The 13857-nt window shown below is 50.8% G+C and overlaps 2 protein-coding genes across 3 annotated transcripts in view; both read right to left on the bottom strand.

Moving 5' to 3' along the window:
* LOC144071199 (nucleosome assembly protein 1-like 4) overlaps positions 1–2105 on the bottom strand; it is a 9628-nt gene extending 7523 nt beyond the window's left edge. The window contains exons 1-4 of the mRNA XM_077596087.1: positions 1964–2105; positions 1387–1425; positions 902–977; positions 667–811 (exon numbers count right to left, since the gene is read on the bottom strand). Of these exons, the coding sequence (XP_077452213.1) occupies positions 667–811; positions 902–977; positions 1387–1402 (237 nt within the window). The 5' untranslated portion in view covers positions 1403–1425; positions 1964–2105. The remainder of the gene's footprint in view (positions 1–666; positions 812–901; positions 978–1386; positions 1426–1963) is intronic.
* Positions 2106–3456: 1351 nt separating this feature from the next.
* On the bottom strand, positions 3457–13758 carry fcsk (fucose kinase). Of its 2 annotated transcripts, XM_077596084.1 has the most exons (24): positions 13466–13758; positions 13189–13340; positions 12863–12913; positions 12659–12784; positions 12521–12593; positions 12348–12445; positions 12199–12279; positions 12018–12137; positions 11032–11170; positions 10862–10968; positions 9890–9991; positions 9655–9825; positions 9141–9214; positions 8718–9073; positions 8386–8469; positions 7829–8021; positions 7501–7670; positions 7212–7439; positions 7002–7145; positions 6808–6927; positions 5517–5704; positions 5292–5391; positions 4260–4483; positions 3457–4202 (listed from the first exon to the last, which is right to left on the bottom strand). In XM_077596084.1, exons 1-24 carry the CDS (start codon positions 13575–13577, stop codon positions 4131–4133), a joined length of 3285 nt encoding a protein of 1094 aa, XP_077452210.1. In that variant the 5' UTR covers positions 13578–13758; the 3' UTR covers positions 3457–4130. The 2 variants fall into 2 exon arrangements, with proteins under 2 accessions (XP_077452210.1, XP_077452208.1); XM_077596082.1 differs by having other exon boundaries at positions 10862–11170.
* Positions 13759–13857: the final 99 nt, after the last annotated feature.

Below are 13857 nucleotides of genomic sequence, written 5' to 3'. Positions count from 1 at the left end.
AAAAGATTCAAACTAAATTAGAATTCAGTTGTGTGAAGTTACATTAAACGTTGAGTATTTGTACATATTAATCCAAGTTCATTTAAATTTGTATGTTCGTTTACGAGTGCCGTGGATAAAGTCCCCCCCCCACCTCCCCCCGCCTCCGTTTGGATGTTGCTGTCTATATCCCCGGCGAAATGCGTCTAATTTTACTTCTATTAAACACATTTTATTACTATTAAACCACTCGTTATTTATTACTTTGTCAATACATGGCGAATTAGAAGAAATCAAACATTTTTTCCAATCCAATATCCTGTTTTTGGTGTTTTTGTCAGAGTTTTGGAACCAATTAATTTGTTTTCCATTCATTTCAATGGGAAACGTCCGCTCGGGTTACGACAATCTCGTCATACGATCTCGGTCTCGGAACGGATTACGATCGTATGTCGAGGTACCACTGTAAAGAGGAAAAATAACCCTTTGTGTTTTTCACATTTTCACTCCATAACCGCTGGCGGTGGCCCAAACCCAAAAACAAATGAAGGGATAGCCACATCAGCGAGACATGTTTGGAATGTGAAACCACTCCATTTTAGCCCCACAAGGTCAAAGGGCAAAAATTGCAAGGGAAGCCGATCGACTAGGCGTGCGTTACCCCGGAAGTCGTAGTAGCGTGCGTACCTTGTCGTAGATTGGCCTGCAGAGGTCGGCGTACTTGCGCTCCAGTAGGTGAACTTCCTCGTAAAATTTGGCTTCGATGTTGACGCACTGCACCTGAAGCCTTTTCAAGGCATGCACTCGCCTCTTTACTGCTTTGGGAAGCACGCTGCCGAAGTATACAGGCAATAAGTGTCAAAAACCGGGCTACATTTGGCCCGGGCGCCGCTTACGGAAACGGCGGCATGAATTTCGGTACCTTTCCAACGCATGCAAGTTTGCAGTTTTGTCCGTGGGTCCGGCGGGATTCTGCAGTCCCGGCTCCCCTTTACCGGCTAAAACAACAAGAGATCCGTGATGTTAGCAAAACCCGCTCCACGGCCTGTCAAGACGGGTTTTGAAATAATTACACCCGACGAAATGACTCGGCTGGGGAGAACTCTAACCGCCCACCAATTACTTTATCCTTACTAGACGTCCAATCCATTTGAACTGGGGAGGCCTGGCAGCTGTCATATAAACAAATACAGCCCACCAACAACTATTAGTTTGCTGCCAAGCCTCCCACTTCTAACCAATGGGACCGTGAGTGCCATCGGAGCATTGGAAAAATCGGAATTTGGCTTGTTCTGGCCGACATCTTTTGTTTTGTCCGTAACAGGCGGCCTACAATTCGAACGAATTAAACGTCGATAGCATCCAATCGGTTCAAGAACATGTTGTTAGTGGAGAAGTTGAATTCACCTCTTGTGACATCCATTACAGAGTTGCTTCACCTTCTTCCTGTAAACAGAAAATAAACCCGGTCAACTAACACGAGTAGTGAGAGTGATTGAAGTCTACAAGTCCACAGGATTACTAGAATAAAATGCGGCTCGCGGAAAACGGCTACGGGAAAACATTCACGCACGCATCCGTCACGTTTGGCTCGTGCATGTGCCACAAACAAAGTAAATGGCGTTTTTTACAAAGCGGCCAAGAAGCGGCGACGTTTGACGGCGGCTCCAATGTTAGCTGACGAAGAGGCAACGTGCCGTCACCAAACATCAAGCTGTCAGAGGAGGGGGGGTAAAAAAAATCATTTTGTCACAATTACGGCGCAATGAACAAACGTCACCTAAACTACTCGGCGGTACAAGGGTGTCGTCACAACGTCACGGAAGCCGTGCGTGAAGAGCACGTTTGAAAAACAGCTGTTTAGCTCCTTGCTAGCCAACGTTAGCATTCCAGATGCTAAAAGTACAAGCAAACTAACTTTAGCGGCTCAGCGGAAGTTGTTTTTCGAGCGAACCAGCACCGAAAGTTCGTTACGAATACTTACCGATCAATTGGCAGGGTTGTTCTTTCCTTATTTTGGGTTTAATTTGTCAGCCTGTAGCCTGTGACGTTTTGTGAGACAAATCGCAGCCCCGAACACGTCTTGGTTACTTCTTCGGTGGGAGGAAGATGAGCACGACTGCCCCCCAGTGGCTCATATTTGTATTACGTTGCTGACCCCGATATGATGTTATTGTGTGGTTTTAATTTAATCAAAACATCGAAGGGCATATAGTTTTGAAAACATTTCTCATTAAAAAAAACTTAAATCAAAGTTTTACTTTCCTCTTATTTGTTCCTTTATGAAAAAAAGTGGGTGAAATAGTGAAACATGTAAAAAAAATAATTGGCAGGGTTGTTCTTTCCTTATTTTGGGTTTAATTTGTCAGCTTGTGACGTTTTGTGAGACAAATCGCAGCCCCGAACACGTCGCGGTTACTTCTTCGGTGGGAAGAAGATGAGCACGTCTGCCCCCAGTGGCTCATATTTGAATTACGTTGCTGACCCCGATATGATGTTATTGTGTGGTTTTAATGCAATCCAAAAAATCGAAGGGCATATAGTTTTGAAAACATCTCTCGTTCAAAATAAAAAACTTAAATCAAAGTTTATTTGTTACTTTATGAAAAAAACGGATGAAATAGTGAAAAATGTATTTAAAAAACGAACTCATTTAGTTGAGTAGTATCCTTAATATAAAAATATACGTTGTTTTTTTTTACTGCCAACCTTCCCGCTTCAATGCTCAAGTCTACTAGCCAAAAGCTTCCCAGCAGAAAGATGATTGGACACCACACGATTGGATATCTCTCATCGGCAATGCTAATAAACAGAGTTAGCGAGTTAGCCAAATAACGCGCTAATCATAAATTGCTGTGAATGAGTTAGAATTCGGGTTTTTTTGTGTACATGTAGGAAATGGCATATTGAGTAAAAGGCAGTCCGGTCGCTCTCTGTTTGCTCTCAAGCGACACGGGCGCTCTTGACAGGAAGTGACAGTGGCGGAGTCCCTCAGGGTACCATTGCGGCGAGCAGGCTTTGGGCCTGTCACCGGCTGACATTTACCAGAACGCATCTGTACTCACAGAAGAAATCAAATGCGATTGTAGCATTTGGGAAACGTTCAGCGACCCAGACAAATGTACGCTAATTGCTCATTTTGGAAAATTGCGCTCTATTTATAAACCCAAGCGCTCTGGCCTGCGTACCCGGCGCCCTCGGGTCGGACCGATAACTCCAATTGGTCAAAAAGATGCTTGAGAAAGATAATGCTGCTTTTTTGGATGCTTGCATGAACTGGAAAAAATATGGATCAAAGTGTGGGGGAACTTTTTTTTTTGAATAATAATAATAAACATTTCTGAGACTTGACATGGCGGTGGAGTTGATATTAGGAAGTGCTTACTTCAGTTAAGCTAAATGCGGAATTTAGGATTTTGGAAACTAAGCACAAAATGCACGCATGTTTTTTGAGGGTGTCTAGTTGCGGACCCGACAACCTATTTACCATTTATTTCCTCACCATTATCATTTATACATTTCGTTATCGTTTTTGGTTGACAAAAACACATCTGAAAATACCGACAGAGAAAAAAAGGGCCGTTTCTCAATGGCTCTTTTAACGCTTGGATGAGCTAAACCAGACGTGGGCAAATTACGGCCCGCGGGCCATATACGGCCCGTTAGGCCTTTTAATCCGGCCCGCCGAAGTTGTCCAAATTATTATAATTTTTTTTATGCTGTCAAAATACAGGAAATCATTGGATGACCTGCATGAGCAATTCTGCTGTCGGTTTTGTGATTTTCCAAATTATTATATATTTTTTTAATTTAAAAAAAAAAAAAATTATGCGGTCAAAATACAGGAAATCATTGGATGACCTGCATGAGCATTTCTGCCGTCGGTTTTGTGATTTAGGAAAAATTGACAGCTTGTGCCATGTCCTTTCTGAATACACTACTGATCAATACTGATTTTGCTTTTACTTTGTTGTTGTGCGGCCTTTACGACTGTACCGTCTAACTTCTAACTATGCCTTTTCTTGCTACCGTCACAATGAAATTTCCCGAATACGGGATGAATAAAGTTATCCAATCCAATCCATTGCCAAATGACATTTTCCTCCCTGGTCAAACTGGGATTGCGCATCGTGGCAATAAAATAGTGGACCTCATACTGGCTGGAGCAGAGCCAATCCCTCCGTGTCTATTTCCACCGTGTGGACGGTGAAATCTCCCACGCCCTGAAAGGCAGCACCGTGTTAGTAAAGGCGCCGGACCCGCCGGCGATGGCGACTCACCGGCGCGTCGGCCAGGACGCAAGCGACGGCGTCTTTCTGGTCCGGGAGGCGGCTCAGCAGGCAGAGGAAGCCGCCGCCCCCGGCGCCCGCCAGGCTCTGGCCCAGCGCCAGCGGGCGCAGCGCCTCCATGATGGCCCGCACCGTGGTGGGCTCGCAGCCCGGCGCCATGCACTTCTTGTGAAGCCACGAACGATCTAGGCAGATGCCCACTGCCGATAAACAACCTGCCGTGGGGGGGATGCAAGGTCAGGCAGGATCAGAAGCCTTTTTTTTTTTACCCCTTTCCCCATGATGGCGCCGTTTAACCGGCAGCCAGTGGCAGTAGCTCTGTCCACTCATGTTTTTCGTGTTTTACAGCATGTTTTACATGAAAAATTAGAGGGAACATTGACATGCACCTGCTTGTGGCAGGTGTGATACTGGTGTGCCCATAGCAAGCAATGATGACGTCGTGACCGGATGATTCGCCTAAAGACGCTTCGCCGACGGACGTTTGACAGACGGACGGGTCGCCGAATGAACGTTCGTTCAAACAGCGTTTAATGATTAAATACAAATACTAGTATTTGTTAGTTTAATGATTCAATACAAATACTAGTATTTGTATTTAATCATTAAACGCTGTTTTCAGCTGGATTTGACCGAATTTGAGAGCACTTTGAGCTGTTTGGCGAATGGACGTATATGGACGTTTTTTTGCCTCCATCGCGACATCATCGCGACATTTTATCGAGGAATTCACTTCCCTGGGCTCGGTTCTAATGTCCAAAGAGCTCCAGTATTTGTATTTAATCATTAAATGCTGTTTTAGGATGGATTTGACCCGAGCGCGCGAATCCCGTTTCGGCGAAACCTCCGTTCGGCCAAACGTTCATTCGGCGACCTGCCCGTCTGTTAAACGTCTTTAGGCGAATCATCCGAGTACCAATGATGTCGCTCACACTGGTACTCAGTGCGCTCAGGGAGGTTGTCTTTCTGCCCAGACCAACGAAAAATGAGAGGGAACATTGCTCCCCACGCCGCCTCACTCACCATCTCGGCAGGCTCTGGCGCAGTCCTCGCCGTTGGCGACCAGCTCGCCGACGTCGCGGACCATGGCGGGGAGACGGCTGTACCAGCGGCGCACCACCGCCTGAATGAGGGTTTCACAGAAATCTAGTGTCTTACAGTGGCATGATGCGCTGGCTGGCAGCCATTTTGTGGCGAGGGGCTCGAATGCCAGGGTCTTAATTGAGCGGACGGCTCGACGCTCCCGACCTGCAGCAGGTTGCGTGCCAGTCTGGTCTTGCCGGTGTAGACCAACAGGAGGTGGCGCTCCAGAGCCCGGAGGAAGCCGTCCGGGACGGCCGGGCGCTCCACGCGCACCCGCAGCGGCAGGCGTGCTTCGGAGCGGCCCACCTTGATGCCGCCTTCCAGACCCCCCACTTGGTCCTGCCAGCCGCCACCTGGGATGAAGGCGTCATTACCGAGGTTAAAGTCTTAACACATTCATTCATTTAAAAAAATACAATAAAAAAACAATGTTTTATAGCAGGGGTGGGGAACCTTTTTGACGAAGAGAACCATAAACAATTCATATTTTCAAACATTATTCCTTGAGCAGTGGCGGACTATGGCAGAAATGCGACAGGACAGGCTCGACTTTCAGCATTATTTTCGATGGCGATATAAAAGAAGGAAGGAAGAAAGAAAGGAGGATGGATATTGTGTACAGTTAAAAAGGATTTTTGGTGAGTACAATATGGCTATATTCCTAAATAACATTTCAATTGTGGGCCCGGTTCTGATATCTGAAAAGCTCCAGTGTTTGTATTTAATCACTAAATGATGCTAGGAAGTGGATTTTACCCCATTTTAGTGCATTTTTTGCCGTTTCGCCATTGACGTCCATCGGCGTCTTTTCCCGGGAAAATCACCCCCTGGCGTGGTTGTAATGTCTGAAAAGCTCCAGTATTTGTATTTAATTAGTGAATGCTGCTAGGAAGTGGATTTTACCCGTTGAAGGCGTTACGAGAAAATGCACGGACCGCCACTGATATACACCCATCAAAAGAGCCACAAACAATTCATATTTTCCAATGTTATTCCTTGTGAGCCATACTACAAATTTAAAGTCAAAATACGTACATGTAAACGAGTGCCTTTTCAATTTTTTTTGGGGGGAATTTCACCACTTTTAAAGTGGAAAAAAGGGAATATTTTTTAAAAGATTCTTATACTGTTGCTAATCAATGAAAGGATGCATTCCAGAAGAGTCTACTGCAAAAAAATGAAGATTAAAGCAAAAAAAATGAAGATTAAAGCAAAAAAAATGAAGATTAAAGCAGTTCTAGATGTAATATCTCAGTTCTGTCACCAGCAATTTCCATATTTTAGCTCACAGGTTAGCAAAGAGCCACATATGGCTCCCGAGCCATAGGTTCCCTACCCCCGTTTTATAGGAATTGACTGCCTGGATTCCACTTTTAACCATTTCTCTTTTTTTTTTTAAATTTGCCCCCAAAAGGATAAGCTAAAACGCAGATAGTAATGACTTTGTAGGCGGCACCTGTGGTGAGGACTTGTTCCAAATGCAGCACGGCGTGTATGAGCGCGTCCCGGCTGTAGCTCCGCCCCGTGGCTTGGTAGATGGCCGCCAACAGCGCCCCCGCCAGGATGCTGCTAGTACCTGGGAAACGGACGCCCTCTCACGTCAAACCTCACCGCCGCCGACAAGGCTCCCCCCCCCCAGGCGCCTCTCACCCAATCCCGAGCCGGCGGGCAGCGCCGACCAGGCGTGGATTTCCAGACCGCCGCCCCAGCGGGACGCCAGCTGACTTTCCAGAGGCTCAGAGGAGGACGGCGACGCCACGCCGGCGCACACGCACGCCGCCTTCAGCAGCGCCCCTGGAGCGTAGAGAGGCGCGCCGGTCGGTCACGCCCGCTGGGCGGAAACCCGGATCGGGACGTTACCGGGCGCGTTGGGCTGGCAGTAATCGGCGAGGTCCTCCACCCTCTCGCAGCACGTCTCCGTCACCACGTCCGAGTCCCGCCCCCCGGCGCGGGTGAGCAGTAGGAGGCGAGGCCTCGGGACGCGCCTGGCCCGGGCGCCGATGGGTCGCCGGCCGTCGACCTTCACCGCCACGTTGGTCACGCAGCCGCCGCGCTCGAAGGCCATGGGCGGCGTGTCGCTCCAGCCGCCTGCCGTCACCCGTGGGCGTCACTTGGTGGCGAGCCGGCGGCGGCCGAACGATTTTCTCACCGGCCAGGTCGATTCTGGCGGGACAGTCCACTTGGTGCCAGCAGCCCAAAGGCGGGAGCTCCTCCCCCCGGCCGACCCCCGCGAACTCCCGCGATCGCATCACAGCCCGGCGGAGCAGCGTCTGGGCGGCGCCCTCGTAGTGGCGCGACGCCCGTACCAACAGATCCGGCCTGCGGGGGGAGTCAAAGGCGGACGTTCCATTTGAAAGCATCTTTACACCTGCCTTTCTGGTGGCAGCCACACTTCCAATCACATCCACTAGTTGGTGTTTTGAGCCTTCACCGCAATGACGCTCATGGTTTGCCACGAGCGGGCCGAAGCGACCCACCTGCCGAGCCAACGGGCTCTCTCGGCCGCCAGGGCCCGGACTCCGGCCTTCGGGTGGCCCTCTTCCAACAGCGAGTAGGCGGCGCTCCAGTGGCGGTTGGCGGCCGGCCCGCTCCTCAGCCCGCCACCGCCCTCCGCCTCCGCCCAGCACGCCAAGACGTCGGCCACGCACGCCAGGCAGCGTGCCGACACGCCTGAAAGACCCGAGGGGCTTACTTTCAGAAATGGTTAACGGTAATGTTCCCTCTAATTTTTTGTTGGTCTGGGCAGAAAGACAACCTCCCTGAGCGCACTGAGTACCAGTGTGAGCGACATCATCGCTACTCGGATGATTCGCCTAAAGACGTTTCGCCGACGGACGTTTGACAGACGGGCCGGTCGAGAGAACCGAGCCGTAAAATGACAGCAATCGGGTCAAATCCATCCTAAAACAGCATTTAATAATTAAATCCAAACGGCTCAAAATGCTCTCAAATGTGAGTAGTGCGCAATTGCGCAGCTTAGAGGGAACATTGGTTACCGGTAGTGTTTGTGGGGTGCTCCGTACGACACACCTACCCAGATCACGGGGCTCCCCGCGTGACTCCTCCTCCTCCGCCTTGTTGTCCTCCTCCCGCTCGGCTCCGCCTCCCGTGGCGGCCACTGTCGGGCGACATTTTATCCAAGGTCACATTTTGAAAAACGGTCAAAAGTGTCAGCTGCAAAAACATCTGCAGCAAAAATGCTGCTGCAAAAATTGGTAGAGAAATGTTGCTCCTTGATTGTGGGTTGCCCTGATCCTCTAGAACAGGGGTAGGGAACCTAATTTTTGCAGCTCAATTTGCAAGCTGAAACATGGATTCATTTTCTGCAGCGCTTATCCTCACGAGGGTCAACAGATCGTAACTCACGTTCGTCCAGCAGGCGCAGTAGCGCCCCCTGCTGGCCGCCCGCGACGGCGGCCCTGAAGATCGGCAGCAGGCAGACGTCGGAGGGTCGCACCAGGGCGTCCCCGGCCCGCTTCCTGCCCGCCAGGAAGAGCAGATCCTCCCTCCGCCGGAGCTCCGCCTCCTGGTGAGTCAGCGACAGGATCTCCCGGAAGGAGAGGCGGCGGGCTCGGCGCCATCGTCTCGCGCCCTCTCCGTCTCCGCCCCCGGCCAGCAACCAGGCCACTCCCCACACGCCGCCCTCGCCGCGGCGTGGGGCCGGGAAGAGGCGCGCCCCGAGGAGGGAGCGACTTTCGCCCGACGCCCACAGGTCTTCGGGCCTGACGCCAGAGGGAAGGTGTTTCCCGTGGTCAGCCGTGGGAGGGGCTTCCCGGCCGGACGTCCCACCTGACGCCGGTCCCGGCGAAGAAGACGCCCCAAGGCGCGTTAAGGAAGGACGCGCCCTCGTCGTCGCAACACAGCTGACCACAAACGACAGGAAGTGAAGCGAATTTTACTACGTGGCGTGCCATTGGCAAGAAATTTGAAAATGGGGAAAAAATTGGCAAATGAATAAATAAAATTGTTGATGTTGCCCTCAAATTTATCACCAAACAGATCATTTTTGAAAAAAAGTTGGCCAATAAGAAAGAATTCAATCAAAAATGTCGCGCAAAAACATACAAAATATCAGGGACAAAAAAAGTCAACAAAATAAGAAAGAATAGAATAAAAAATGTCGAGCAAAAACTTACAAAATATCAGGGACAAAAAAAAAGTCAACGAAAAAGGGAGCCCACAAAAAATGCTCCCCAAACGAGACATTCCAATCAAGTCGATGAGAGCGTCGACAGCAACCAATGAGATTCAACTATTTCATTTTTTTTCTTTTCTTCCCGAGGCCAAATAAATCAAGGATTACCTCCAGGTCGTCCAGCGCTCCCAGCACGCTGTAGACGCTCAGCTTGCGACGCCCCCGTCGGACGCGGTGTCCCTGAACGACCGTGTCTGGGCGCAGCGCCGGCCCGTCGGTGTCGTCGGGCCAGCCGTCCAGGCCAGACAGCAGGCAACCGGGGGGGACGCGCAGGGGACCCTGCGGAAGGGGCATGGGTGGGCTTGAGCGTGGGCTTTGGGGCGGGCCGGGGGCGTCTCCCCACCTGAAGGCGGCAGTGTTGCACGACGGCGCCACCGGCCACGGTCACGGAGCCCTCCAGGACGCTGTTGATGACCCGACTTCCCGGGCTCACGTCGACTTCCACCTGGGACTCAATACAAATGGGTCTATTTTTGGAAAATAGAAGGCTGTCTTTCCACTTTACTCACGCATGTTTTTTGAGGGTGTCTAGTTGCGGACCCGACAACCTATTTACCATTTATTTCCTCACCATTATCATTTATACATTTCATTATCATTTTCGGTTGACAAAAACCATCTGAAAATATCGACGGAGAAAAAAAAGCGCCGTTTCTCAATAGCTCTTTTAACGCTTGGATGAGCTAAACCAGACATGGGCAAACTACGGCCCGCGGGCCATATACGGCCCGTTAGGCCTTTTAATCCGGCCAGCCGAAGTTGTCCAAATTATTATAATTTTTTTTAATGCTGTCAAAATACAGGAAATCATTGGATGACCTGCATGAGCAATTCTGCCGTCGGTTTTGTGATTTTCCAAATTATTATAATTTTTTTTAATTAAAAAAAAAAAAAAAAAATGCGGTCAAAATACAGGAAATCATTGGATGACCTGCATGAGCATTTCTGCCGTCGTTTTTTTGATTTTGGAAAAATTGACAGCTTGTGCCATGTCCTTTCTCACAAGACCTGTGTTATTTGGCTCGACATATGTGTGAACAGACCTTCAGTCTGATGAAAATCAAGAAAGCACCCCATAAATCCCAGATGAGTCATGACTATGTTCATACTTTAGTCCTTTTTTCTGTTTATGTTTCATATGTACTCTTAACGGATGCAGTTTTTTTTTATATGTATTGTATCTTGTGCTGACCCGGCCGGCCGGCCCGCCTGTCAAATTTTGAAAGTCAATGTGTTCCCCGGGCCCAAAAGTTTGCCCAACCCTGAGCTAAGCCTAAGCCACGTTAGTCTGATTTGTGTCACGACAAGCACTCACCTGGATGTGGGAGAGGGCGTGCGTCCCCCCGGGCTCACGGGTCAAGCGAAGGATGTACTCCCTCCCGGACAGCGTCATGTAGTCGTAGCCGCCGCCCGGGACGTACGCTGGGGACGGACGGACGGACGGACGGGAAGGCGTCAAAGGGCGGGCGTCGCGGGCAGACGCACCCAAGTTGAACGGGGTCCCTCTCAGGATGCGCCACAGCTCCTTCCGACCACGCCGCGAGGCGGCGGGGGCGCCGTCCACAAACTGCTCCTCGCTCACATCCCGGCACAGGCATTTCAGGAGGTCCAAGAAGAGAGACAACTGCAAACACACACACACACAAAAAGGACTTGGCTTGATGAGTTAGCCTCCCCCCACCACGCTTTTTGACAATTAAACTTAACCTAAGGATGAAGAAAAAAGATTCAATTTAAAGTGGTATTTCTTGGCTTTTTCATTGGATGTCCAACACGGTCAAAGGCAGCTGTTGGGTTTATTCTGGGATGTTACTATATATTCATTAAGCATTTTAATAGGTAATGAAGCTATAATTAATTTGTGCTTTATGTTGAGACCAAACAAGAGGACACTTTCCCCCCACCGCTGCTTTCGAGGCCAGTTCATTGTTTTCAGGACTATTGAGCGAACAGGACACCATGTTCCAGGCCGAGACTGTTGATCTGAGTTGGCAATGAAGATCTACAAGGGACTCTTGAATTGCTCTTTACTTGGATTCCGGCAGATGGCGATCATCGCATTATTGTTTAAAAATACGGTCGCTCTGTTTATCTTATAAAGAAATTATCATGGTTATTCGTGCAAATTCTTACGCAGTTGTTTTGCTTTCCCATCTTATATGAGCAGTTGTTTTTGACCTTAATGGTGTTATTCGGTTAGCTTATGCAATTGTTTTGAATCAGATTACATTAAATGTTTTGATTATGCGCTGACTAAATTGACAGAGGAAGATGCAGTTTCTTTAGAATCCTCTTGGACGAGGGCGAGTCGGGAGTGATTTTCCTTGCAAGTTGTAGCCAGTGTATGTTAATGATGTCTCGCTGTTTTGATTCAAGTGTATTAATAATAAATCTATCAGCAGCCAAGGAATTAAAGGGGAAAAAAGTGCTATTTACTCCTTTTTAGTGGTCCTAGTGGTGGTCCTTTTTACCTGGAGAGGCGGAGCTCCGGAGTCCAAGCCCAGGTAGGTGCAGCCGTCCAGGGGAGGCGTCACGTGCATCTGCAGGAGTTTTTCGGCCACCGCTCGGCCAAAGAACACCGGCCCCGACACCTGGGGGCGTTTTCAATGAGCCGCCATCCGCACGGTGGGACCGGCGGGTGGGCAACGTCACCAGGGGAACTTTGCCGTCGCCCATCGACGCTCGCCGGACGCTCTCCGGGCTTCCCTTGTAGACGATGTCCCTGACGCCACCCTGAAACGGCCGGGAGGGCGCTCGGTCCGTCGTCCGTTCGCCCGCCGTCCGCGGGGGAGATCACCCACCTGTGGATCGCTCAAGTAGACCCCGTGACGGAGGGCGTAGGAGACCTCGCCGGGGAGCGCCACGGCCACGACGCCCCAGAACTTTTCCCAGGACAACGCTAGCAAAACACAGAAATCTTAGCGGACCGGACGGCCGGCGAAGAGAGACGCCGTGTGCGGCCCGTCGGACTGACCAAAGTCTTCGGGGAGGGTGAAGGTCATGTCGGTGCTGCAAACCCAGACGCCGGGAGGGGAACCGGGGCAAAGCTGAAAAGGGCCGAGCGCAAAGTGACGCGGCCCGACTGGGAGGGACTGGGGGGCGGTCGACTCACCTGTTGGGTCAGGCGGCTCAGCAAGGCGTCCACGCAGCAGACGGGCGCCTGCGCGGAGAAGGACGCCTCCTCCAGGGACAGCCAGGAGAAGGCTCGACTGCAGGGACTCCACGGGAAATCGCGACCCTGCGGCGGACGAGGCGACGCCGTCGGGTCACTCGGCCGGAAGCCAGCGAGGAAGCGCTCGGGACCGACGGAACCGACCGTGTGCAGGACCAGGATGCGAGCGTCGTCTAGGACGTCGGCCGTCACCACCTGAGAGAGAGTGGGCCAGATTGTCACTTTATTTTCACAATTCGGACTACTGAATACCTCATACCGTCCTCAAAAAAGGATGACCTCAATTTTGCTGCCACTTTTTATTGAAAAAAAAAATGAAAGTGGCCGCCCTTCATGAGGATGAGCGCTTCCGAAAATGACTGTTTATCTGATCCCGAGTGACTCGGGGGCGGTCCGTTACGTGACTTTCCCCGGCGATGTCAGCGCATGCGCCGCTCTGCCCGACGCTGACAGCAGGCGTCGAAACTCACCGTGTATCCCGCCCGACTGCTCAGGTGTTCGGCGACCACCAGGAGGGCGTTGAGCGTGGCCCCGCCGCTGCCCAGCGGTTCCTCGCGGTCCGGTACCGTCAGCAACATCGTACTGGCGCTCAGGCGACCGGCACGCTGACGCAAGTCCAACTCTGACCGACACACAGACAGACATAGGTGCAGCGAGTCGAGAAATGAATAGCGCTAGCTAGCGCGCTCACCCGCCCCGGGTCGCCTGTCGAGTCCCAACCCAAATGTACGAAACAAATGAGCACACCTCTGCGGAAGGCTTCCGCGCTGTCCTCGTGCCGGCAAGTGAGGACCACCGCGGTCCAGCAGAACGCGGACACCTCCGGTCGCTTTGCGACTCCATTGACGACGCTTTCCATCTTCGTGTGGGCTTGACAAGTCAACCCGAGGCAACAGGCTAGCTAGCTTAGCGTGTGAAAAGTTCCGACAGAAGCCTAAAAGTCACAAAGTATAAGAGTGACGTTTCATGGCAACTTCAGTACACCGGTGTGACTTGCTTGTCGACATATCAATTCTCATGTCGAAAAGATTTCTTCCGTCTTCTTCTTTTGATCGATAGCGGATCGCAAATAACTGTGGGGCGGATACCGCCACCTACTGGCTGCCACAGCACAGCACACCCCTTGTGAATACGTACAC

Source organism: Stigmatopora argus, chromosome 3 (genome assembly GCF_051989625.1).
Source record: "Stigmatopora argus isolate UIUO_Sarg chromosome 3, RoL_Sarg_1.0, whole genome shotgun sequence".
In the NCBI taxonomy this organism is placed as follows: domain Eukaryota; kingdom Metazoa; phylum Chordata; class Actinopteri; order Syngnathiformes; family Syngnathidae; genus Stigmatopora; species Stigmatopora argus.
This window is presented reverse-complemented; position numbering and strand designations above follow the sequence as displayed.